General features: G+C 50.9%; 1 protein-coding gene across 1 annotated transcript in view; it reads left to right on the plus strand.

Moving 5' to 3' along the window:
* The window catches only part of FMNL2 (formin like 2), a 104,755-nt gene that overhangs the window by 44,547 nt on the left and 33,510 nt on the right, over positions 1-26,698 (plus strand). Inside the window, exons 2-9 of the mRNA XM_084289374.1 lie at positions 536-619; positions 6,871-6,951; positions 9,631-9,707; positions 10,854-10,937; positions 12,407-12,559; positions 21,112-21,220; positions 21,979-22,055; positions 24,494-24,587. Of these exons, the coding sequence (XP_084145500.1) occupies positions 536-619; positions 6,871-6,951; positions 9,631-9,707; positions 10,854-10,937; positions 12,407-12,559; positions 21,112-21,220; positions 21,979-22,055; positions 24,494-24,587 (759 nt within the window). The remainder of the gene's footprint in view (positions 1-535; positions 620-6,870; positions 6,952-9,630; positions 9,708-10,853; positions 10,938-12,406; positions 12,560-21,111; positions 21,221-21,978; positions 22,056-24,493; positions 24,588-26,698) is intronic.

The following is a 26,698-nucleotide window of genomic DNA, read 5'->3' on the forward strand; positions in this document are numbered from 1 at the left end:
ACCTTTCCCAAAGGAACCAGGGGAGCGCAGCGCTCAGTGCTGCAGGGCCTGGCACCCCGCTCTGCTCCCAGCAGGGAGCCGGGCTCTGCAACCCACTGCTTGCGTCCTGGGGGTTAATTCGGGTGACTCCGTGGCCAGACGAGCGCGCCGAGGAGAATGTGAGCTGCAGACGGAGAGGTGCTTCGTGGCCCTCGTGTTCAGGCACTTGGCCTTCCTGCGCTGCCCTCGGCTGATAGGGAGGCTCTCCAGGCTCCGTGTGTGCAGAGCTCTCCAAACGGCACGGCCGTGCCCTCCTGCTTCCCAGCACATCCCCGTGGCAGCAGAGGCGCCGCTGGCCCTGCCGTGTGACTCACTGCTGCTTTTGGGGCCAAAGGCGGTGTTGAGAGGGAATGTTTCTGAATAACTCTGTCAACGGGGATTCCCATAAAACAATTAGAGCAACCGCAGCCATGTTGTCTTGGTTTGCCCGTGACTGACTCCTCCTGATCCCGAGCCCGCTGTGGTCCCTCACGTTGGTTTCTTTCTCTCCCTGCAGAATGCGATGAACTTGCCGCCCGACAAAGCCCGGCTGCTGCGGCAGTACGACAACGAGAAGAAGTGGGAGCTCATCTGCGACCAGGTAAGGGCGGCCAGGAGGGCTTGCAGCAGCCACCCTGTTGAGAGCATGCGCTGGTGTTTGGGCAGCGCGCTCCCAGGGCTTAAAAGGGGAGGTCGCAGAGGATTTGAATGGTTTCAAGCACTCATTTGTTTGGCCTCACGCTCCATTGTTGGGAACAGCTCACGGAAGCCTTGTGCTGTGAACGTTGCTTACTTTGCAAGGCAAAAGCTCGAGCAGACCAACCCTCCGTCCCCTCCTGGTGAGTGCTCGGAGCTGGCTCTGTCTCGACCTGTGCAATGCCGAGGAATGGTCTGGACCCAGTGAGCCTCTGGCTTTCCACATCACGAGCCATTGTCACAGCTGGCGGTCGCTGTCACCTTCAGCAAAACCTCAGTGGTGATGGTGAACTTCCCTTCACCTGCACAGCACCCTCGGATTAAGCAGCACCATGTGCTGAGGCGTCCTTGGTGTCCGTGGGGTGCAGAGCTGGCAGTGCTGTGCAACAATGAACGGGTTGGCTCTGCCACGGCAAGGAACAGAAGCTGTGTTATTTAGAGAAAGGGGAGCATGCAGAAGGGAGGGTGTGCAGCTGTGAGCCAACAGCAAAATCGGGTCCTGCCATAAACTCCAGAAGTAATGGCTAATGAAAATAATTGATCCCGGACCGACGGAGGGGGATGTCTCCTTGGAAAGTAAACACAGAGGTACCAGGATGAGAGTTTGGCAGAAGGTGCAGTCATGCTGTGAGGTCAGGAACATCATAACAAATAGATCCGTGAGACATTTCCCTGTCATCCAGTTCAGCGGCGGAGCCTCTGATGAGATCCAATTACCCCGCAGGAAAGCTGAGTGAAGAATTGCTCGCTTTTTCCACGAGTTTTCTCTGCAGAAAACCTAAAGCAGCGAGCTATTTTAAAGTTTCGCTTCAGCCAGACGCCGAACAAATTGCTTAATCTGCTGCGAGCGATTTGTTTCCCCGTGGCTGCATGCTTGGAGCGTGCCCATCCAGCGCGGGGACGTGCGGGCTGGGAAGGGGCAGGGGCAGGGGCAGGGGCAGGGGCAGGCAGCGGCGCTGAGATCACAGCCCTGGTGTGCACACCCTCCCTCCTCAACGCAGCTGCTGCTGATTCACCGAGCTCTGCAGCAGGACAGGAGGGGCGGGTGGGTGGGAATGCAGCAGAGGGAGTTTGCAGCGTGCAGGCACTGTGCAGCTTGCAACCCGCAGTGCTCCCCAGGGGCACGGGGATCCGCTCCCCGCTGCTCCGAGGAGGGGACGCAGCAAACAGCAGGAGCCTCGCTGGGACTGGAAGGTCCCCAGGGGACAGGGGGTGACGTGTGCCATGTGTGTGCCATGTGCCGTGCTCCCTGGGGTCCCACCGTGCCAGGGCAGCGAGGGGCTGCGTCTCCGTGAGGGGTCCCCGGTGGGTTTTTGGCAGCCGCTCTGAGTGGGAGCAGCGGGAAGCAGGTGGCTGCAGGAGCACCAACGCAGCATATGGTGTGTGAAATACTGATACCTGCCCGTGGAATCACAGTACTCAGCCAAAAACACTTCCAGGAATGGGTTCTGTATGCAACGCGCAGGCTGAGATGTGGACGAAAATTTCAGCTGTTTTCTGTCGGTATCGACCATCACACCTTTATTTTGGTTGCTGGAGCACAGAGGCTGTCAGTGAATATAACAGCTTGCAGGCTTCTCTCTCACCTTCCTGTGCTGGCGTTCAGCTTGTCGGGAAGGGAGAAGAACCCAAAGTTGCTGTGAAGGGGTAGTTGCTCAGTGCTCTGCAAGGCAGGCCCTGGGTGCTCGACTCTGAAACATTTTGAGACTGCTAAAGGAGAGAATTCGGCCCAGAAAAGTAACTCTTACTTTAAAAAAAAGTGAGATCAAAAACCAGGGGAGCTACTGGTCTCATGCTTAATAATAATAATAATAATTATTATTATTATTATTTCAAATCTGCTTTGGTTCGGTTTCTGCCCTTTCTGGTGAGTCACTGCAAGGGTTGCTGGGCTGGTTGTGGGGACTCATCCCGGGTGGTATTTTCTGTTCCTTTGTCTATAAAACTTGGAAGTCATTTATGCTTTGCTGTGGCTTTCCTGGAGCTTGCTGCCCTGCCTCTCTGGCTTGACCAAGGCATAAATGTGAGGAGGAGGAGAACGAAACCAGTATTCCTACTGCTGCTCACACGTCTGCACGATCCTGACAGTGTGTCAGCGAGGTGGGGTAGGCAGGGAGGCGACCTCGGTCCCAGGGGGAGATAAAAATCTAAGCAGGACGGGTAAAAGCTCAGGGAGGGCGCACGGGGAGGTGGCAGAAGCTCACTTGGTGGTCGTGGGCTGGCAAGGAGTGAGACCTGGAGAGAAAACCCCGAGGAGCCTCGTTGGAGAGCTCCAGCCCTCGCCCTCCTACCTGCAGCATCCCCGGAGGGGCTGAGCCGGGGGTCGTTAGGGAGGGACAATTAATTAATTCCCTGCGGCTGGGTGCTGGTTCTCCAGCCTGGAGGCCCTGGTGGCAGGTCCTGGGGGGAGAGGAGCCGTGCTGGGACGGATCCGAGCAAGGATGACATATCCAGGGGTGATGAGCCACCCCCTTGGTTTGCTGCCTTCACGGAGCTCTGCCTGGTGGTACCCCGGGCGTTTCGGTCCCGCAGCGTGTGGTGAAGTGTTGGAGGGGACAGGGATGCTGAGGGCGAGGCTGGGAGCATCGTAGGAAGTTCTTCATTGCCCTCTAATGGCAAACCACGGCGGGGCAGAGACCGGGGCCTCCCTTGGAGGAGCTGGGGGTGTGTGGGGGGGGAATGGAGGGAGCCGAGATGGACGCGGTGCGAGTGACACCCCAAATGCCTTCACCGGGGGCGTAGGAAACCCTTGTTTTGTGTACCAGTGAATCTCTCGCCCCGCTTGGTTTTTTGTTTAAAGAGCCCAAAGTGGGTAAAATATGGCACCCTGCCTGCTCACCTGCGGGATATGAATGCTACGAATGACACGAGCTAGCGAGGGCAGGGCGGTCATCGCAGCGTAACTCGCTAATGCAGAAAACGTCCCGAATGGGTTTGGAAGGAGAAGACCTCTGGAAAAGCCACAGCTTCCTGGTTTCGGGATAAATACGTTTCCCAGATCTGGGTGAGCAAGGGATGTATCGAGTTCTCCTTCGCATCGCATCGAAGGGGAAGCGCAGAAATCCAGCAGTTCCTCTTGGCTGCTGCCATCAAGCCCTCCACCCCCCCTTTTTATTTTTTATTTTTTTTTTATTTTTATCCATCAGGAAAAGAAAGTGCTAATGCTGGAGGCTGCTGGTGAAGGAAGCACAGGAGCAGCGTTGTGCTGCCCCAGCTGAAGCCTTTCCCCGAATTCCCCTCCTTTATTGCTCCGAGGGGACGCGCTGGGGCGAGCTCATCGCGGCGTCTGGCAGCGCTCGCACTTTGCAGCTCCTAGGCTGCGGTTCCCCTGCCCGCAGCACCGCTCCTCAGCGAGTTTTGGGGGAAGAAAGGGCCCTTTATTCTTGCAGGATGGATTTACATGCTAGGTGGCTGACGGAGGCGGGGTCGGGTTATTGTGGGTCCGTGCCTTTCTCGTTTCGGGGCTGTAGGTAGGGTTGGTGCTCCCGAGTCACGCAGTGCAGATAAAAGAGGCATTTTATTGGGTTTTGATAACTTTGTTGTGTCTGGTGGCACAGCTCTGGGTGACCACGTGGGGACCCGGTGGTGTCCCAGCCCTGGTGTCACCCACTGGCTTGTGCTGTGTGCTCAGTGAAATTTGGAAAGATGAATTTAGATTTTAAACTTTTAATGTGTGTGGTAAAAACCCCTCACCTCCCGGTTCAGGTAGCGTGAAGCTGCTGCCCGTATGCATTTCTATTTGGAAAGCAGATTTGGCCGATGAGCAATTACGGACTGCCAGAAGAGGAGAGGAGGAGAAGACAGCAAAAAGCAACAGGTTTTAGCTCCTTATTTATGGTCCTTACGGAAAATGAATTAGGCACGGACAGCAGTGCCTCGGTGGTAGCCAGGGCGTGTGTTTGCCTCGCCGATGAAGTAGATGCTCTCGGGAACACCAGAAGGAAAGGATTTGAGCTGTCCTGCCTGGGACCTGGTGGGTGAGTGGCACAGGGCGACACTGAAGGCTGGTCCCTCGTGGCCTTCCAAGGCAGAAAAAGCACTTCAAGGGCCAAATCTGCCCTTACACAATTTTTTAACTACCAGAATGTTTCACTCCTTCCCTGGCAGGTGCAAACAGTGGCTTGATATCTCCAGAGCTAATCTTGGACTTGGTATCTCCAGAGGTAATACAAAACTGTGGCAGGGGAAAGAGAAGTGGTGCTGGTCTCCGAGGTTCGGATCCCTCTGGTAACGCTCCTGCCCTGCCATGGGCCACGCTCTCATTTCCAGCAAAGTGCCGTTTTTGTCCATCTGCCAGAGCAAAGAACTTTTAAAATGAGTTAATGGATGGAATTACTTCTAAATAACTTGTATTCCTGCCCATTGTAAAGCCACGGTTGATGCTGTCCCATGAGGGCTGTAAGCGTAAACGCGAAGCTGCCCCAACTGCTCTGCACCGAGTGCGTGAATTAAGCTCGCAGTTCAGGTACTGAGTAGTGACAGCTTAATCTCTGACATGATTCACTTGATGTACTTTTAATTTCTTCTGTGTACATCTGCCAACGTTGGTGGGTGTTCCTGCTTTCCCCCTTCTCCTCCATCGTGTCTGTTTTCTAAGTGCAGGGGGGCACGAAGGGCGCTGAGCGGTGCGAGGTGGGGGACACGGCACAGGGTGGCATGGGGGTGACAGGGGTCCTGGGCTTCCCTTTGGCCAGGGAGCTGCCCGCCAAGAGCTCTTTGCAGAGCTGCTTCGATATATAAAGGAAATGCCAAATCCCAGGACTCACAGTTTGCCCCGTACATCATTGTGAAGGTGCACGGAAGAAAAATTCTTAAAAAAGAGGAGAGAAATGTCTGCTTCTGTCTTTCAGAGCTGTAGCCCGGGGCTGGGGGACCACTGGGTAGATTTATCGGTCCATTTTTTCTTTCCGACCATGGTATATTACTTTTTTTTTACAGCAAGCAGCAAGATAATAACAGGAACAAGTTTTGGTGTTCAGACAGTACGTTCTGGTCACTGGGCAGCAGCGCGCTCTTCGTTATGAAATAACTTCCAGATAATGTAGTCAAAATTGCATCCTGACCGAATAAGTGGGGGTTTCAAATATCAGTTATAAAATGCGAAGCTGTAACATCAGGAGGAAATTGTTATGAGATCTTTCCTCAGGGGAGAGGGCAGAATAGTTTAAAATTCTTCCAGGATACAAATAGTATCAGGGCTTGGGGTAATGCTCTTAGCAGGTCTGGACGCAGCGCGCTGCTTGCAGCCTGACTTGTGCTTCACAGCAGCTTTACAGAATAAATGTCAGCCTGGCCGTGCAAAAGCAAGCAGAGACCAAGAGGGACTCGAAATACAGGTGTTTTGAAGGTTTTCAGTATTATGAGAGGTTTTCAAAGCAGTCGGTATGCCCTGGAGAGGAGTGCGGGTGACAGCACGCGGCGTGCCAGCCTGGCCCAGCTGCGATCCCCTCTCTGCTCTGGGGTGCAGAAGATTAGAGAATCTGATGGGTGTGTTGTGGGAAGGTGGAGGGAATAAAATCAACTGCAGTTGAGCAGTTCTTGTGCCTGCAGGAGGTACACGTGCTCGATTGTACCCACTCATCACGGCACAGGCACAAGTAGAGTTAAACAGTACCTGTCAAAATACCACTTGTCTGCTGCTAACGTACTGCTCTTGCATTTATTTTTCCAAAATCCAAATAACAAAATAAAACTTCTTCTGTGAATGGACCACGCGGTGTGTTTTTGGGCTCGTTCCAAATGACAGAAAAGGTGCCTCAGCTCTTGTGGTGACGGCTCTCAGTCCGGCATGGACACGCGCTCGCTCTCCAGCCCCTCTCTTTTCTCGCAGTGCTCTGGCTGCCAGAAGCCCTTTGTTTGCAGATGTGTTTGTTTATACGTGTAACCAAAACCATCGAATATGCAGGACAGGTTTTTACGCCTCCTATATAAATATCAAATTTCAGAAAATCAAGGCGCATGTAAATATCTGGTATTTGCATGCACATTGTATATGCGTAGGTTAAGTATTTATGAATATAGGGCATGCACATACAAATTCAGATTATACATACGTCCTGTTTAAATATGTATGTGTCTGCATGCATTTCATGCGTATAAGAAGTAAATACAGAAATGTTACCAAATGGCTGATGTTTGTTCTTACATCCTTTGCAGGAAAGATTTCAAGTGAAGAACCCTCCGCACACGTACATCCAGAAGCTGAAGGGCTATCTGGACCCGGCAGTGACCAGGAAGGTGAGGAGCGTCCTGTTTCCTCTCATCCTCTCGTCCTTGTTCCTCCACGAGGATGGTCCCGGGGTCCCAGTTCCTTCCTGCCTTTGTGTGGAGGCTCTGTGAGGGTAGCTGGGAAAAGTCTTGGAGATGTAACAAAACGCAGAGACAAACAAAGAGAAATTGGAAGGGCGCTGCGGTTTGCGCAGCTGAGAAAGAGGAACAGATGTTGCAAAGAAAGGGACGATCTGACACATGAAACAAATTGTTTTAATAACTTTAGCTTCAATAAATAGTCTGACAAATTGTCGCTGAGCTACGCTCTAGGTCTGCCTTTCCTCATGGGCAGTGCTGGTGGCAGGTAAACTGCAGCTCTGAGCTGTTCTCGGCATTCACCTGGAGGGATTGGGTTCAGCTGGCACGCGGGCACCTCTTGCTTGCGGTCCCATCAGAGAGCCTCACGCGTACTTCTGCCTAATATTCATCCAGAATTGTCTGCTAATGACTCACAAAAGACCCAGGCACTCCACCTGGCCTTTCAAAGATGCCTTTGTTGGGGTGGACACCTGATCACGGGAGAGCTGCTGCGTAGGTGCAAAGGGACCCTCCTTGTACTGTCGGTGTTTGCTGGAGGTGGTGGGGTGGCTGTGCACACGAGTGGCTTTCTGCAGAGTGTGGCAGCTCTGCCTGGTGCTCAGCAGGTCCCAGGCTGGGGAAAGCAGCCCTCTGGGAAGCAACCAGCCCTCTGGGGGAGCGAGATGTGTAGGGCTGGGCACAGCATCACAGGAACGTGGGCATCCCCGAGCGAGGCTTCTGCACCAGCAGGGACCTGTGCCTGGTGCTGACAGTTCTGCTGACAGTTTCTAAGCCCTTATGGGCTTAGAAAGAGCTGCCAGGGGTCTTAGAAGTATAAATTTACATCCTGTTCAGAGGACGGTCACTCAACCTTTGGTATTTAAGCACTGTGGACATCAGCTCATATCCTGTGCCGATAGTTCCAAATAGCCCCAAAAAACCCAGCACGCAGCAGTTCCTGCCATTGACTGCTCCTCTTGTCCTCCACAGTCGCTGCTTTGTGCTGCCCTGCAATTAGCCGAGCTGGGTGCCCCGCAGTAAAACACAGATCCTGACAAATGCTGCGAGCCAGGGCCAGCTCGGGGGGCTCCTGCAGACACAGCGCCGAGCCCTCTCTGCCCTAATGCCTCCTGACAGGGCTGCTCTTGTCGGGGGCCGCGGCGAGGAATAGGAAGCCATTTAGGAGGAAACCTTTAAAATTTGCCCGTAGCTGATTGTAGGTTTTTGTTGTTTGTTTTATTTATTTATTTATTTAAAAAAAAAAAAAAGCTGAACGGGGGTCTTTGTGTTTTTCTCCTGCAGGGTTTTGAAATTCGTTGAGTGTGTTTGGCTTCGCTCTGCGGTTAGTCCCTGGGCACACATTGAAGCCTTTCTTACCCTAATACTGCTATAGGAGTCCCATGACAAATGACAAAACCGAAGGAGCCTAAAAATAGCCCCATTGAGTTCCTCCCTTTTGTCGCATTATTCTGCATCACCAGCAGCCTTCCCTCAGCCTGGGCTGTGTGTCAGAAGGATTTACAAACGGGCTCCTGGACGGATGCTGGATGCTGTGGGCAGGGCTGGGGTTACCGGAGCTGTGCCCGTGATCGGGGCTGGGTCAGGCTTTTTGCTGCTAAATCCCCATGTGGCCAGGGGCTGGTGGCTCCCAGCGCTGCTGTGAGACGTGTGCTTGGGCTGGGAGCTGGGACTGTGATGGGCTTCTCATCCCAGCTGAACTTTGAAACAGGAAAATGGAAAGTGTGGTGATCCTCTGCTTGCCCTGGTCCCCCCAGCAGTGACCCAGCTCGCGGTGCTCCCCGGGGGCCAGGCAGCCCCAGAAGTTGCTGCGGGCTCGTGGCAGAGCACAGAGAACAAGGTCCCTCTCCTGCAGCGGCCTCGCTGTGTCCTGGACACTGACAAACCTTCCCAGACTCATCCAGCTCTGCCTGACTCGATTTGGGTGTGCACTTTCAGGTCTCCTGCCGTTGCCAGAGCCTGCTCCGAGCCCTGGGGTGCCGTGGGGCTCTTGCTGCATCACGGGGAGGTTTTGCCAGGCAGTCCTTTCTCCTCCTGCACAGGGATGACACAAAACATCATCTTCTTCCTACTGCCCAGCATTTCGCTTCTGCCATTTCAGGGCCTCTTCCCAGCTTCTAACTTTGCAGATACAATTTTGCATGCACCAAGTACCAAAACCTGCAGATAGTGGCACATGTGTAGCTCATTACCGCCTCGCACCCACAGATTTGGTAATTAGACAGAAATTACGGCAGCGTTTTGGTGTGGGTGTGAGGTCACAAAAGTGAGATTAAAACATATGGCTGGGAGTGACGCCCAAACACCGTAGATCTCAGTGGAGGGGTTGTTGCTAAAACAAAGCTTGTATTGTGAAGAAATGTGTATTTATCTACAGGCTTTTCATTTTCTTAATCCTGGAAGCTCAAAATATACACGGGAACAGAAGTTATTTTTCTGTTTGTTTTTGTTGACTGCCTGCCTGTTGTTGTTGCGTTCCTCGGGATTTAGGGGAGGTTCTCAGCTTGCCTGAATGTTTTATGTGCTCAATCTGTGCTGTAGGAGATGCTGGCGTTTTTAATAGCATCACAGAAGTCTAAGTGCTGTTCTTGCCTTCTCACTCCATTACAGAAATTCAGAAGACGAGTCCAAGAGTCTACTCAAGTACTCCGAGAACTGGAAATTTCTTTGAGAACAAATCACATTGGGTGAGGATTTTTGGTGACCTCTGGCCTTACTAGATTTGCACCTACTGATGGCTGTCTTTCAGAAAACATCTCTGCATGCTAGGCAATGGTACCACTTATATTGGTTGTTAAATCCTGAAGGGCTCAGGTAAGGGGTAGGTGGGCGTCTCAGGAGAAAATTCAGCCTTAATCCTTTCATGATAGGGTTAATCCACGTCTCTGTGAAGGCCGTCAAGAGATTGCTGCTCACCCGAAGTAAGTCAGGGCAAAAGTGAGAATAATTGGGTCTAGAATAGTACAAGCACTGCAGCTATAAAAATATGTATATTAAAACATGCTGGTTTATAGCTGAACATGATACAGTTCACGAAGCCTGGCTGTAAGTAACGTTGCCAGCATTTTGCTTTCACAAAGCAGAAAATTCTTCTCGAATAGCACAAGTAAAAGCACGGCCAGGGCTCCAGGTTTTTATTGAGCAGGCCGTCTCAGTGCGCATTTCTGCCCGTTTCATCTGTCTGCTCGAGGCCTCGGCACAGGAAGCCTCAGTGTGTCGACCAGAAAGGCTTTGTGTAATTGTCAGACTGAAATTCACGGCAAGAGGTCAGCGCTTTTCAAAAAGGAGAAGGCAAAAATGACTGCTAAACGTGCACCTGGGCTGTCAGAGCCGGGCCTTGCTGCTATTACTCTTCCACGTGTGTGCTGTCCGTATGCACCTGAAAGACTGCCAGAGGCCAGGGTGTGGAAAATAAACACGAGAAGTGCTGGAGGCCAAACCAGAGGACAGACGTGGTCCCTGCTTGGGAACCATGGAGCACGGAGGAGGAGTTGGGCAGCTGAGCTCTGCAGGACATCCATGGCCCTTGGTATTTATTGGGCCAAACGTCTAGCTGCTGGGTGTGCATTGGAGAGGGGGTTTTATGGTTTTGAAGTGCAGTGTTTTTCTTGTCCTAGTGCTGCAAAAAGGCTCGTTTCAGTACATTTGTAAGGTCCTCTAACTAAAAGACTTCTGTTTTTTCAAAGTCCTCTTTTCCTCAGTGAGAAAGAAGAGGTTTAACTCAGCAGTCCCATCTTTCCTGCAGTGGCTGTGTCTTCAGTGTCTGTGAAAAGAATTCCGGTAACTGCACAAAACCAGTGAAATGCTCTGACGTCTCATGATTTTTCCAACAGATGGGTCAGGGAGTTCTTGAATGAGGAAAACAAAGGCCTGGACGTTCTGGTGGAGTACTTGTCGTTCGCACAGTACGCGGTCACGTAAGTAAGACTTGCCTCCTACTCGCTGGGCTTGCGGGGCTAAGCAAAACCCCCAGGAGAGGGAAATGCTGATGGGATGCTCGAGGAGATGCTCGATGAGATGCTCGATGAGATGCTCGATGAGATGCTCGGCTTCTCCTGTAGCAGGGCTGCCATGCTCGGTGCCAGAGCTTGGCCCAGTACCGTGTGCCTGCTGCAGAGCAGGAGCAGAGAAAATGGTAGCGCTAGTCCTAAACTATTGAATTATAGCATCCTATAGAGGAAAAAAAACACTTAAACCTTTGTGATTATTTATCTTTAAGGCTTTACTGGTGCTTTTTAGCCTTGGTGGCCTCTGACTGTCGTAGGGTACAGTGCAAAAGCGATTCAAGGAATGTATGGAAGGTTGCAGACTTCCTTAGAAATAGGTTTGTGATTAGTGCCCAACCCCAAGGATTGCAATACTGCCTGCCTTGTTCAAAGCACCATCCCCACAGTAACCACTACTCACACAGCTCCTGGCAGGCGAAGGCACCTTTGTTTTGTGTGCCCACAGGCTTTCCATTCACTGTATTGTAGCATTAGATTTTTGTGTAAAATTGTATGAAACTAAGTGGTGGGTTACAGATGCCATTGTAGCTGGGAGCTCAAGCCGAGTGGAGCTGATGTTTTATTTTTTAAAAAAGATGCCATCAGACGTATATATTGCCATTGCACAGAAAAAGGACTTTTGGTGGAGTTGCAGTTGAATCAATGAAACAAAATTATATGTTTGAAAATGTTACTAACACTGGAAAAAACTGTGCGCAGCAAAAAGATGTCCTTGTATAAAGACTTTGTTCCTAAAATTACACAAATGTACGCAAGTTAGCCTGCTGGGTTTTTTCCCTCTCTAACGTGGTGAACATGAGTAATAACCTCAAAAACTGCAAGGGGAACAAGCAATTTTTGCTTGAAAGAGCTGTACGATGGGCAGTGAATCAGAAATCAGAGAAAATCTATAATGATTATGGTAATGTCTTGCATATGCGAGCAGATCAGCGAGGGCCAGCAAGGCAGTGTAAATGCTCAGTCACATACTGATGGAGGAAACTGAATTAGTACTTGCGCAGCGTATTGATTTATTGCAATAAAATGGAGACAGCTTGAAGTATTCGCCTTCTTTCCTTCAAGGCATTGCTGTTCATCTGCAAAGTGGCTGGTGTTGTATTTATTTGACATGGGAGTAGAATAATACGTAGCTGTTTGATCCCTCTGAAACCGAGCGCTCGTGTGGTTAGCTTCTCCCTTTGTCGAGGTCCAGATTTGCAGCAGTATGTACTGAAGCTCGCTCTGAATTGCAGCTGAAGGGAAATTAGTTTGCGGTGCTTTCTTCCTTTCTTGTTGTAATCTTCTGGGACCTGCTAAGTCTGCAGATGTTTAACAGGAAGGGAAGCGCTGTGTGCATCTTTGCTGTCTAACCCAGCTTTGGAATTTCTATTTCCTTGCAGCTTTGACTTTGAGAGTTTGGAGAACAACGTGGAAAACTCCATGGACAAGTCCAAACCTTGGAGCCGATCTATTGAGGACCTGCACAGAGGCAGCAATTTACCCTCGCCAGTTGGCAACAGCATCTCCCGCTCGGGCAGACACTCCACTTTACGGTAAGGCCCCGAAGCAGGCAGCAGGTGACCTGCAAGCAGCGAGTGCCCGAGTGGGAAGAGTCAGCATGGTTTTCCAATTAGACTGTTTTTCATCTTCACGTGTCGTTGTGCTGTCGGTTTTGAGGTGGAAAGAAGTGCTAAGCCAGTAACACGGGGCAGCACCTCACGGCGACTGAGGAAATGAAATGAATAAGGCTGCCTCCCTTTCCAATGGCAGAATGATCTAAGGGTGCGTGATATGTTTCCGTCAGGTACAGTGTGACTTGCACAGAGGAAGCGATTACTCTTCTCCAAAGAGTACCTCAGGATTTCCATGGGCCCAGCCAGGCTGGAGCTCTGATCTGGTGTCTCATCCAAAAAGGTCTCTTCTCGCAGCACAGCCCGTCCATGCTGCTACGAACAAGATTTATGTTTTAAAGGCCACTTCCATGCTTCAAACCTGATGTTAATTTGAGCACCGCCCCGGGCTTTACTATGAAGTCTCTCTTTCCAAATACCGTTTGTTTTTTTTTTTTAGTTTGTGGAAAAGGCAGGATCCCTTCCCAAGACTGAATGTCAGTCAGCTCCGTTACAGGACCTTGCATTCCTACGATCCTTCACTATTACAAGGCATGCTGAGAGCATCTTCAGGCTGGCAGTACAGTTACTCAGGGGCACAGCTCGGAGTGCTGAGGGGGATTGACTCTGTGCACGTTTTGATCTTTGGGGCTTTTGTAGAGCTTTGTTACACAGTGCTGTGAGCATAAAGGAGTCCTACAGAGCTGGAAGCAGTGAGGACCTGCAGATTTTTTCTGTGTCTTCCAGTCGAGGTTCAGTTCTGGTTTGTCACTCAATGCTCACGTTGGCTTTTTAGTTCCTGTTCAGTGGCTGCCATCCTCCTACAGCCTGAGTGGTGGCGGGTGCGAGATCTGGAATGTATCAAAGACATCGGGGAGAAAGTGGGGAGGAGGAGGCAGACACACAGCTCTGGCAAAGAGATACAGGCTGTGGAGTGCAGCAAAAGCACTTGACTAGTTTTTTTTTTTTTTCTGATGCTGCAAAGGTGATTTCAGTGCTTGTGGTGTGTGCTTCGATTTCTACCTACTTCAACAGAGAAGGCAGGGTCTTGTGTTTGGAGGACGTCTGATCCTGCTCTCTGTCTTTGGGAGGCATGTTTGTGATCAGTTATTCCAGAAATGCCTAAGTCAGGTATACATTACATGTCTCTTAATTTTCTTTCTCTTCATTTCCTTCCATCCTTTTTCTTTTTCCTTTTTTTTTTTTTCCATATCCCCCTCTCATCTTTTATTTTCCATTTCAATGTCTCCTTCCCCACGTCCACCGTTTCCCTCCCTCCTTCAAATGTTCTTCCCCGATTCTCCCTTCTGCATCCTTCCCTCCTCTGCCCTCCCCCCTCTTCGTGTACCATCAGATTGGTTTCTCTGCCCGAGCAACTTCAGTTCAAACGCCGCCAGAGCTGCTTTTCACCCTCCTGCCTCTGGAGCGGCTTCACTTTGCGCTCTGCTGATGAGGCTTCGAGCCGGAAAACCTCGTAAGTGCCAGGAGTGAGGGCGCACGCAGCACGGGCTGTGCCGCGCATGGGAGCTGCTCCCATGCCCTATAATCCGAGAACCACACGTCTTGGTAAGGCTCGGTGGGAGATGGCAGCCTCCAAGATGTGTGGTTTTCGCATTATGACTTCAAGGCATAGTGTGCTTCCGCAGAGCGGGGTTTTCTAGAAGAGGCTGAAATGCGTTTTACCTGGACACAAGGCATTAGTTTTCGTTATCATGCTGCAAAAAGCATTATTAGTTTCATGCCTAAGACACCGAGCCTTTATCATCATCCATGTTGTTGAACCTTTTAAGTAGAAATATTGCTGGAGCGTTGGGTTACCTGCACGCATATCCCGGATGGGCTCAGCAGTGTCACCTAGCACACTGTGTGTCTGCCACGTGCTCCCCCACCGGACCAGGACCTTTGGGCAGGAGCTGTGGGACAGGATCAGCACCTTTGATGTGTCTGTTCTGTAGTGGGGACGGTGTGTATTAGGAACAGGGAAAGGTAAAAGTGGGTGGGAAGTTTTAAGACTTGTTTTTTGATTAGTTTTTGATTAATTAATAAACATTGGTCAACAGAAATGGAATCTTCTCCTGAGAACCAAGTAGGGTCTCCACAGGAGGGTGTGCAGGACTGAATGTGTCATAGTTCCTGCCCCGTGCTGGGCAGGCAGCGTGCCTGAGGCATGGAGGGAGGCCCAGGCCCCAGGTTCTGCTCTGTGGAAGCTCCTCTCCTGTCCTTGCTGGGCAGCCCATGTACAGGGAGACGGGAGGAAGGGGGCCTCCCTCTGGGGTGAAAAGGGATGGGTCCGACCATCGCAACAGGGTAATGTGAAATTCAGGAACTAGACTCGTCCCTGCCATGCCAGTATGAAAAATGGCAACGTGCTCGGCCTGGATTCCCTTTTATTAAACAACACGATCTGGGGAGATGTCTCCCAAACTAAGTTAACTGCAGGTCAGGTGCTGTGCAGTCTCATCTGCAATCTCATCTGTAGTCTGGTGGCACTGAGGTGGCACAGGGGCTGTCCCCTCGAGGCACCTGCTTTCTCCCCTGTCCTCTTTCCCCACCCTGTGCATCTTTGAGCGCTCTCGGTTTCATTTCTGTGTGCAGCACCTCCCCCAGTTAGATCCTGCCATCTCTTTCGGGCGGGCGAGGGGCTCCTGCCAGCTCTCACACGTGGTTTCCTCGATTTTGGTGCCTGCCTGGCAGCGCCACACTGCTGGCTCGCCAGCCCGTCCTCAGGGGTCAGCCACTGCCACCCCCAGGGCCCTGCAGCTGGTGTGCCCTGTACCCATTACATTGCAGCAGCAGGGCTAGGAGACAAGCACAGAGTAACCCTAGCAGGGTGATGCCCTCGTATGCCTGCAGACAACACATCCCCATCGCAGCGAGCAGCTCCTCGTGCACAGCCAGGACTGGGTGCCCTGCCACGAAGCCTTCCCGGCTTTCTGTGCTCCCCTTTGCGTGGCTGAGGCTCTCCGTTTGCACGCTGTAACTTTACTCGACTTCCTGGAGCTCTTTTTAGCAGTGCTAGGCCTTGCCAATTCCCCGCTCGGAGCTGTTTCCTTGGCAACTGAGATTTTTTTTTTTTAAAAAGAGGCACAGGGATTTGGGAGGCAAGCACCGAAATGGGGGTAGAAGGATAAAAACGGGGATGAATCTTTGGGGAATTTATTGCTGCTCTTTTTATTTTTTATTCTGAACAGAGCATTGCTTTCACCTGAGAGCTAGACCCTCCTCCCAGATAAATATTCATAATGACTTTGCAGCGTCCCAGGCCATTAGAAATTCCCTTTCTTCCGAGCCTAATACTTCAGTTTTTTATGTGGATTGAACTCGGAAACTTATTTTTGTGTCCAGAATCTGCAGAGTTCGTAGTGAGACAGCAGTCCAGACAGACGTACCGTAATCCATAAATGGGCTTTAAAAGCATTCAGGATTTGGGCTGTGCTCTGGCACTGCTTCCTTCTCATGCCGCAGCGATTCAGCAAGGGCTCTGCCATTTCCACTTCCACTCTGCGGGGAGCAGCTGACGGTCACCGTGCGCTCTGTCAGGCCCTTGCTGATTTAGCAGAGCGTGTTTTCAGAGCAATCAGCTGCCCCTCCTGGGATTTTCTGCTTTCTTGACCGAGGGACCTGCAGGTCTCGGTGCCTGCTCCCGTGCTCGAAGCCCGGTGGGATGTGCACAGCGTGGCCGTGCCGAGGGCTCCCCGGGGTGTGCTTACAGCCTGCGAGCCTGCGAGAGGGGAAGAAGAGCTGGGGAAGGCCAAACCAGACTGCTACAATTTTTTCTTAAGCAGCAAATGTCTCTTCAGCATTATGGATTACTAATTTTCCCAGATTTTTTTGAGAAGAAGACAAAAACTGGAGGCCCAAAGTGATTTATTCTCTCCACACGTGCAGCTCAAAGCCAGCTTCGTTGCCCTTGTTTGAAATGCCAGAAAAGAAACATTTGGGGCGCCGGGGCCACCCGCTCTGTCACACCCAGATGAATATTTTTGCCCTTGCATGGGCAGAGGACCCAACTGCAGCTCCCTTGTTCCCGTCCTTGTTCCTTCCTCTGTGGAGGCTGCAAGTTCCAGGTCCCCGTGGAGAAATGCAAAGTTGGCAGGAAATTTCCCCCCCTTCAAAGTCCCTCTCTGCCATTAGAGCAATGTTTGTCATGCAAACACCTCCTCCTCCAAAGCACCAAAATCCCAGTGGGAAGCAGGAGCCCTGGCACACACAGAGCTGGGAGAGCTGCCGGGAGCCACCCGGGGCCGTCCTCTGCTCCCACCAGGAGGGAGCCAGCGGGACACACGAGGGTGTAGTGCTCTGCAGCAGAAAACAGGATAAAAATGGTGAGAGAAAGCAGCTGTAGCTTGGGTTTGCTTTAATGCTGTGTGTTGGAAGCCTGCACCTTTGGATCGGGCACGTGTCCTCGTGCTGAGCGTGGAAGTCTTCCCTCGAAGCTGGTGGAGATGGCAGGAGTTTGAGATATGTGCAGGTTTACCATGTTGGGAAGGGCTTTTCCTTCCTTTGAGTTCCCCAGCTCATTGCATGGGTGTTTTAATTAGCTATATGCGGGTCTTTGGTATCTAAGGACTCTCTCACATGGTGCACTTCCATGGAAACGATGACCAAATTATTCCCGAACAGACAGGCACTTCCCTGAGACCTAGGCAGGAAAAAGAGCCCTAAATTGTACGTTTGAGCACAGGGCTGGGTGGTGCTGGTTTCGCCACGTGGTCGCAGTGTCAGGGCTTGGAAAGGCTGGATAGATCTCACACATTTCCCCAGCTGCCAGCCCAGGACACGGCGGTGGGGTAGCTCGCTCAGCTCGGTGCCGCAGGGAAGCACCGCGAGCTGCAGGAGCCTGCACACGGTCAGGTTTTCTGTTTCTTCTTCTTTTTTTTTTTTTTTTTTTCAGGAGTAAGGTTTTATGGTTCTTCTTTGAAGGAGGGGCGAAGGAAATAAAAGAGGAGCCATCTGAATTTCATTACTAGTATAAATACACGCTCGGTGACACAATCTCTGACCTGCAGCAGACAGGAAATCAAAACCAACAGTTCACCCAGATGCTCGCATCAGCCTAGTGGTTAGTAACAAGCAATGACATGAAAGCAAAAGAAGATTGTCCACCCTGGTTTGGCTCATGTCGGGCACAGGGGCTGTTGCAGTTACCACTCCTGCAGAGAAGGCAGCTGGAGCCTTACTTGCAGCATGCAGAGTCCCTGGAAAAGAGTTTCTGTACCAAAAACCCTCGTCGATTCTTGGCATTCGCGTCTGCGCGAAGAAATTTGCATCTGTTGAAGGGAACCTCTCTGAATCTAGGGCAGAATCCCATCTGTGCTGGGAATATTTTCTCTGCACTGCAGCTCCCGAGTGCATATCCTGTGCTGGTTTCTCAGCCTCGTCGCAGACCGCCGTGGGCAGAACCGAGAGGCACGGGGTGCGCGCTCCGCACGTCGCCGACGGGGGCTGTGCGAGGTCTCCGTCCTTCACCAGTTTAAGGAGCCTTGCCCCCGGTTGTTAGAGCTGACAAAACTCTCCAGATGCATAAACACATTCTGAAATCGGAGCAGTCGATGCACCAGACACCGAGGAAGCTTTTTTCTTCTCTCAGCGGCATGATAGAGATCTAAGTGCTCTGCTTATTAAAATTTAAATGGAACTAATGTATGCAGTCTTCAGGAGTTTAGGGCTGAGATAAGTCATTATAGGAATGATCTGTGTGTGACGAGAAGTGGCTTTTAAATCTTTTTATTGCAGTGTTTTTCATACTTAGTGAAATGCGTATGGAGATGCGCTGGCACGGCGTCTTTCCACGCTCTCCCGCGAGCGTTTTCACACCTCCTGGTTCAGACTGGGTATGGGCTCCAAGTAAACGTGGTCTTGCTTTTGTCACAGGAAGGGATGCGCCCCTTTTCCTGCTGCCCAGGGCAAATGCATGGCCTAGGTAAGCACAGAAAAAGCTCTGTATTGATGTCTGCCATTTCCCAGGCAAGTCAGGAGATTGCCACCTGAAGCTGCTGGGCTCTGCCCGTCCAGGCTCCTCGGAGGAAAGCTGTCATTGCATCTGCATTACTTCTGCACATACTTTCGGTGTGTGGGTTGAAGGGAATGCCCCGTCACTTTGGAGGGAAAAGAGCTGCCCTAGGTTTTTCCCCGTCGGTTCTGGGAAAGCGTTTTGTTGCCGGGGATGACCGGAGGGAAGGGCCGGGAGGTGTGCGAGCACGGGAGCTGTCGGTGGGACTGCTGGCACGGCCGCAGAGCCCTGCAGCACACCGCTGGGGCTCCTTGCCCATCCGTGGTGCCACCACGAGCAGCAGACGAGGTGCCCCGGCACCCAGGGTGAGGTGCAGAGCCCGACAATCATCCTGCAGGCAGCTTGGAGAGAGCGGGGCGGCCCCACAGTGCCTTCCCTGACAGAGGAGGGAATGAGCAGCAGGTTAAAACTGGAGCCGGGGGAGTTTTGCTTACCAAATGTGAAGCTGCCCACGTCTTGCCTGTGCTCGTCCTGTGTTCTCAGCTCTCTGCCTCCCCTGTGCTCCCTGCCGGGGTCTGCTCCCCGAAACTCGCTCCGAGTGCGCCCAGCGCTCCCCGTGGCTCCCAGAACTGGGGCAGCTTTCCTGCAGGCCTGAGAGCCTTCTGGAGTGCCCGTCAGCTGATTTATGCGTTCATATATATGGAGAAAAAAAAAAAAAAAAAAGCCGTTTGACTGAATTCTGCTTTGAATTTTGGGGTTTCTTTCATCTCGGCGCTCCTGGGAAATGAAAGCAGAGCGCAGGCACTGCTGCAGCCCGGGCACTGCGGCTGTGCGCCGCGCCGAGCTCCTCTCCCGTAGTCTGTTCCCACTTGTTCGTGTATTTATGAGTATTCTTTACTCTTATTATTAATAATAATGAGGCTAATCACTGATTTTAAAAGCTACACCTTTTATTTAAACAAAACGAGTAGTGTGGATTAGACACGTAAGTGCACAGTAGAGTTGGCGGTGAGGAGGTGTGCAGCTGTGCTGAGTAACCCTGGGTACCAACAGCGGTTCATCTAAACTCAGGTTTGGCACCTAATCACGGCTCGGCATGCCACAGTCCTGAAGCTTTTCCCACTGCACTGTTTTCGCATATCAAACACAAGAAGAGCTCCCGTGAACGTTGTCCAGGCTGCAGCGGTGGCATTGGCAAGGGTGAGGGTAGCAGCTCTTGTCTGAGGTAGCCTTGCTTTTGCTGATGGCTGTGTTTAATCCAGCAGCCAAGTTTCACCTACAGATTTCACTTCCCTCCCCCAGCGGGGCTGCTCTTAGCACAACAGATGTCAGAATTCACAAACCTCGTAATCGCGGGTGCCTCATGGTGTTTGCCTTTCTGCCTTTCTTTCCAGCAGATTTATGCTTTCTTCCTCGGCTTTCAGGCCTGAGTGTGATGGTTTGAAATGCAGAATGACCACTGTGACCTCCTGGGGGTTTTGCCAGCCCCGCAGCCTGCCAGCCGATGCCCTTCCTGCTCTGTGACCATGGTGGCCAGGATATTTCAGTGCCACCTTGCCCCTCCAGGCCCCTGGGCTGGGGCTGGGGACACGTGGGACAAGCCTTGGGCTGGGTCACTTTGCTCCTGCTCCACTTCAACACCCATTATATATATATATAATATATATATATAATATATATATATAATATATATCAATATAATTCTGTATTATTATTAGTGCATTGCTGTCAGGAGGCTTTCTGGACCGTAGCCATGATCTCGTTGTTTTTTCAGCGCTGTGTATGACTGCAAGAACATGCAAGTATTTCACACGTCAGCCCTCTCCCTGTCTCCAGTTTCCCGTGCTCAGCTCCCAGAGCGTGTTTCGCCTTAAAGAAAATCAGCAGTGTCTCAGGAAGAGCTGAAATGTGGCTTTCGTTTACCGTGCCATGGAAATGACAGATTGAAAGATTTCCCTCTGTCTTTATTCCACGCACTTATTTAATAGAATTGAAGGTTGATTTACCAGCTAGGGGTTACAATTAAAATAATTAATGCCTCTGTGCTGCGGAAAGTTCCTGAAGGCTGCATTTTCCTCGGATCGTTTGGAGGGCTTTCAGAAAGCTCAGCTGCAGAGCAGAAGAGAGGCACCATTCTTAAACGAAATGCAACCAAAATTAATACGTTTGCTGATGCCTACAACTGTTCACTTCCATTAAAAGTCTGTGTCTGCACCGGCAGAGCATAGACAGAAAAAATCCGGGATATTTCTGCTGTGGTAGAGCTGCGGATGAGAGCCTGCAGGTCCTGCTCCCTCTGCTCCTGCTGGCGTTGCTCAGTTCCTTCAGGGCCCATTAGCCTCGTGTCCGGGCCTCCTGTGCTGCTAAATAACCAGCCCCTGGCCTCTTTCCTGCTTTATTTGCATGCGTGTTGTCAGCGGGCCGTGTGCTCTGCAGAACAGAGAAACGTGTCTGTTTTCACCAAGCGGAGGGATGTTCCCGTTCCTTTCTTCTGCCCACCTACAGTAGTCCCCTGACTGATGAAAGCTGTTTTTGTCTGCAGGTACAATACCTTGCCAAGCCGAAGAACGCTAAAAAATTCCAGATTAGTGAGTAAAAAAGACGATGTCCACGTCTGCATCATGTGTTTGCGTGCCATAATGAACTACCAGGTATTTCCCTTTGCATTCTTCTGGACCGCGTCACTTTTTGTTGTTGGGAGGGAAAGGTTAGTGGTGAATGATGAAGGTAAAACTGCTGGGAAGGTTTAAATCCTTGCTCATTCGTAGACAGCGCAGCGGGGAAGCCGTGTACAACACAGCCCTTGTCACAGCTGGCACACTAACGCTGCTAGGTGTGTGGGCTGTGCTGGTGGGGATGGCAGCTCCTGGGAGCTCCAGGGTTTCTTTCCTCTAACAGGAAGGATGCAAGCGATGGTGCAGTTGTGGTACTAACTGATACCACGCTTATAAAGCAACTCTTTTTTGGGTTTGGAGAGCAGACCCCGCAGCACCCGCGCAGTAGCTGCATGCGGCAGTTGCTCGGTGGCAGCACGCCTGGGGAAGCGATCTTGGCAGCTGAGGTGCAAATTCCCCTTTGGAGAGTAAATGGCACACTGGGCTGTCAGAAATAAGAAGTGTTTGGGGGGGCAGGAGCAGGCAGAGGGGGTGTCAGTGCTGCAGGAGCAGCTCCTGGACCCCTTTTTGTTGGCCAAAGCGAGTACCTCCGACGTGTGGTGACAGAGTCGTTGTTAGTCACGGCGTGAGATGGAAATGTGCTGACTGCCTTGATAAAACTCAGCACTGTTTTATTTGGCTTACAGCGTTGCCAGAGACTGCCAGATCTGGTCAGAGATACGTAATTTGTTGGGTTTTAAAAATAATGACTTCGGTTTCGAAGCTGAGACGATTTTTTCCCCTTCTCGTTTCAGTACGGGTTCAATATGGTCATGTCGCACCCGCATGCTGTCAATGAAATTGCACTGAGCTTGAACAACAAGAATCCCAGGTAGGCTGTGCTTGCTAGCGGGGAATTAACGAAGTAGGTAAGTTAAGAGGACGTGGAAAGGGGTTTTCATGGATACGTTTATGCGCAAATCGGTAGCAAAAATCAGACCTCGCTCTGAATCACGTTCAGTCTGTGTTATGGTGGGAATAGAGGAGCAGTTGCCATCAGCAGTAGTGCCATTGGTTTCGGAAGCTGCTGACTCTTCAGCTGTATCTTTGCTGCTTGAGCTCTCCAACCCTGCTACAGTGCAAAGAAGACCCTGCTGATCGTGAGCAGCTTCACGTGGGATTTTCCTGAAGAAGCTAAATTTTCATCTATAAACTTCGAGAGGGCCTCAGGTTTGAGTGTCTTCGAGAGAGGGTTTTGTTCTTGTCCTGCATCTGTACAGCACCTGACTCAGCATCGGGTGTTTCTTCAGCCTCAGCCCCAATTTTGTGATCGCACAGTGGAGCTAATTGCTGCAGGGCCGTGTCCCCTCTCCTCCCCGCACACCCTGGTGGCCCTGGTAGCTGCTTCCAGCACGGCCTGGAGCTGCAGCCCTCTTGCACCTCTAATGAAACCAGATCTGACATTCTGCTGCTTGCAAGGAGAGGTAAAGCTAGGGGATGTGACAGAACTAAGCAGCACCGTATGGAGAGAGCAGAGTGCCTTTCCGTAGGCTCTCCACTTGCCTTGCAGTGCTCTGCTTGAAGTTTGTCCTGGTGGAAGTAGGTGCTCCCTTCCTCACTTCTCTTTAGGCTTAAATCAGCAAGCCTGGGCACAGCGTAAATGGGAAGGGTATGGGAAGTTTATTGCTTTTATGATTTTTTGTTGTCTTGAGCCTGGAAATCGGGTGATGGAGAGACAACTTAAGCTTTTGGTTGTGAAAGAGGTGAGTTGTTTAGGTTCCTGATTATTTAAAAAAAATGCATTCAAACGTGGCTAAAACACCAGAAAGCCAATTTACCGTTATGCTGTTCAAAACCTAATTACTTTTTGTTTTAGCCCCATCATGATTTTTGAAGAAACCTGAGTTTTGGGTGCTTAGGGCTGGCTGAGATGTGCACAGAGGGAAGCAGCAGCTCCGAGTCGCGCTGGAGCGTTGTCCCCAACCACACCGCGGAGCTAAGTGCCACGAGAGCTGGCAGGCCAGGGGGAGGACGAATGTAGGGAGCAGTCAGAGGCTCCATCCCTTCTGTGTGTGCCCACAGGAGTGACACCAGCACGGTGGCACTGTCCTCTCCCTGTCCCCAGTTGCAGATGTGCCAGCAGCAGGCGGGTGAGGGCTCCAGGTGCCATGGAGACCTGGGCATCCTCCTGGCCACGCTGTGCACACTCATCTCCATGCCCTTTCCCTGCACACACAGCTCGTGGCCTGCCCTTGCAGAGGATGTTACTGATGAGCCATAGTGAGAGCTCCTTGAGCCTGTCTGAAAGAGCTTGGGTTTTCTTCTTGTGGCAGGAAAAAAAAAATTGATGAGTAAGGATTGAAAGTGATCCATATAAAATTTCCTGGGAAAGTGAACATTTTATCTGGTTTCCAAAGATAACCTTGACACTTTGAAAGCCAAAAGGTATTTCTTTTTTCTGTAACATCTGGTTTGAGTCAGTGCTTAAGCATGAGACTAATTTCATATGTGTCTGCATGATTTTAATATCTGCTCATAGCTCATCGGGCCATAAGGTCCGGTTGGTGCTTTTGCCTTATGTGACCCCGTAAGAAAGCACTGGGGCTTATTTATATTGGAGCTGCAGTGAGTCTGTTGCATGCTTTCCTCTCAGTAATTGATTGTCTTCTCCCCCTCATTGCTGTGCCTGTGTTAGCACTGCTGTCAGTCAGTTGCCCAGATTTCTGATCCAGGAGGGGAGCGATGTGCTGAGGCATCCTCTCCTCACTTCAGTGTGCCACAGCTTACTTTTTGGGGGGGCCACGAGTAATACAAATTGTCACAGAGAGTAATTCAGATCTGTATTGGGAAATACAGATGTGAGTTATAAGCACGTTCACCAAGAAGTGGACGCAGGGGGAGCGGGCAGGCAGCTGGCTCCTGGCTGTGTGCGGTGATCCTGCTGTGCCCCCAGCCGCCTCCTCGCCGACCCTGTGCAGGGGAGCTGCTGGGAGGGCCAGCTGTGGAGGGCTGACGTGCTCTGCCTTTACGGATTGATGTTCTGCCGTGGGTTTGCTTGGATTTCCACAAGTGCAGTTTGTGATTTAAATTTTTGCATGTTTCGGGAAGCATTAAAATGGGGGAGAGCTGCATGATCCCGGAGACTCAGCGTACCCCGGATCAGACGATGCTCAGCATTATGCATCCTGCAGGTTTTCTCGTTTCAAGAGACTGAATGCAAACTACTGGATGCAAACTACTTCTCCCAGCGTCTGCACATCATTTGGCAAACAGGTAGAAGGTGCTCAGCACATGCTTGTCATTGATTGCCACGGTTTGGTTTCTTCGCAGGACAAAGGCCCTCGTCTTGGAACTCCTGGCCGCTGTTTGTCTCGTCAGAGGAGGGCATGAAATCATTCTGTCTGCGTTTGATAACTTCAAGGAGGTACGTTTTTCTGCTTTATCAGGATTTGATGGGCATATCTGTAGCTCTCGGTGTGTTAGCTTGAGCTTTCGCACTCATCTAAATTCCTTAGACTGAGGATTTTCCACTAACTGTAGATTTTCCAAAAATCACTTCAAGCTGCATAGACAGCAGCGGTCGTGCCGTTGTTTTGTGCAGTTTCATGTAAAAGAGCTGTAATCCCAACAAGGTGAATCCAGTCTGAGAATCGCTTCCTTTACCTTTTGGTCAGTTGAGCTGTGCCCCAGAAATGGAGGGCTGATGGAGACGTGGAGAGCTTTACTCCAGTTCCTCTGTTCCTGAACGCTTTGGTACGTTCTTAGATGAAATAACCAGGAATTGTGGATTACAGCTCCCATTTTCAGATCCATTTACACAAGCCTTTGAAATGCAAAATTCCTGGTTTTATTATCAGCAAGAATTTTATTTGTGAAGGAATTCCAAAACCAAGCCTCTGTGATAAAACCCTTACTCTGCTGGAATTAATACAAGTATTCTGCTTTGCTCAACTGGGGCAAAACTGTCATTCGTCTGAGTGTACGTTCGGGCGTAGCAGGTTTGCATACGGGGGTTAATGGGACTCCAGAACATTGTGTGAATGTTCAGAGTTACTGGTGTGGGAATCCAGCTCAAGAAAGCTGCTATTCTAGTTTATTTTGAATATTGGGTATATGTGTGGATGTATTATCAAAGAAAAAACGAATCTAGTCTTACCAGCTCAAAAATTGTTAAGCTTGATGAGTCCCAGCTGGACTCTGCATAAACATGTAGCAGGTTTTAGCTCAGTGCCTAAGTGGGTTAATGCAGATGATCAGCGAGCCAAGCTGTTAGGTTTTTTACTTTTTGTGTTTTGGGAATTGTTTCTGGTGGAGAGATACCGATCTCTGATTTACATCCGCTGTAAACATCTGCGTGTCGTGGAGCTCTACCATAGCTGCTGTGCTGAGGTTCCTGCCGGTATATAGAGCTGGAGCAAAAGGTTTGGAGTCATCTCCAGTGTGCTTCTCTTGTGGAAACCTCGGGTGTGCAAGACCAGACCTGTCCGAACTGTGAGCCTTGGTGTGTGCTGCCTAAGAAGAGAGCTGCTGGGAATGGCACGGCCACCGGCGAGGCTTCACCTGGGGTGAAGATAAATTCAGGCTGGGATGATTTTGTGACCGTGAAGAAAGCCTGACTCGTGGGTTACACCAGCAAAAGGGGCGGTCAGCGTGGCTTTGTGAAAGGTGGTGGTGGAAGGGAGTGCAAATGAGATTGTTGTGAGAACACCTCTGTAATATCTGAGAAGGGCTTTAAAGAGGAGCAGCACGAAATGTGTGAAAGTGTGGTGTTGATACTCCAGCCTGAAATTCTCCGTGGCTTGTTACTGCCCTGCTAGAGCAGCAGCCTGACTGGTTAGGGAGGACAGCGTGAGGAATGGCAGATAAATCTGGCAGAAATGCCACTGGTTGGGATGCTCGGTGGGGCTCGCTGGGCAGGCCCTGGTGCATGTCACAGGGAGGGGTGGCCAAAGTCCCTTCTGCTCCCTTTCCTTCCTCTGCCCACAGCCAAGCTTTTGCTCCTTCCTTTCCTTCCACATACACTCTCATCTTTTTCCTCCTGCTGACGTTCAGAAATCATTACATAGCCCAATCAGTTTGTCTCCCATCACATATTTATTCCCCTGCTGTTTGTGCTCGGTGAAGCCATTTGCTCTGTGGACCTGCTGGGGTGAAGCGGGTGAGCAAGGAGAGGGATTTTACCTAATTTCTGCCTTCAGCCGCTCTGTTTACCCAGTTACCCTGCTTATTCTTGCTCTCTGCTGTTGTTTTCCACTTTCCTCCTGGGCAACTTTGGGGAATGGTTTCAGGCCTTTCTGTTTATCATTCATCCAGCTGGTCTGTGAGAAACCTCGGAGTTCCCGGCATGGAAAGCGTGCGGGGTTCCATTTCTAGCAGGATGCTTCCACTTCGAATTACCGTACGCTCAGTGATATTTGTGTGGCTTCTCTGAGTATGCATGGCAGGGCCGCCTCAGCTTCCCTGTGGTTCTTTCATCAGACGCAGCATGCATATTTAGGACAGATTAGACTTGTTGAACTAGATCTCTGCCACCCT

Source organism: Netta rufina (assembly GCF_964035555.1).
Source record: "Netta rufina genome assembly, chromosome: 6".
NCBI classification, from domain to species: Eukaryota; Metazoa; Chordata; class Aves; order Anseriformes; family Anatidae; genus Netta; species Netta rufina.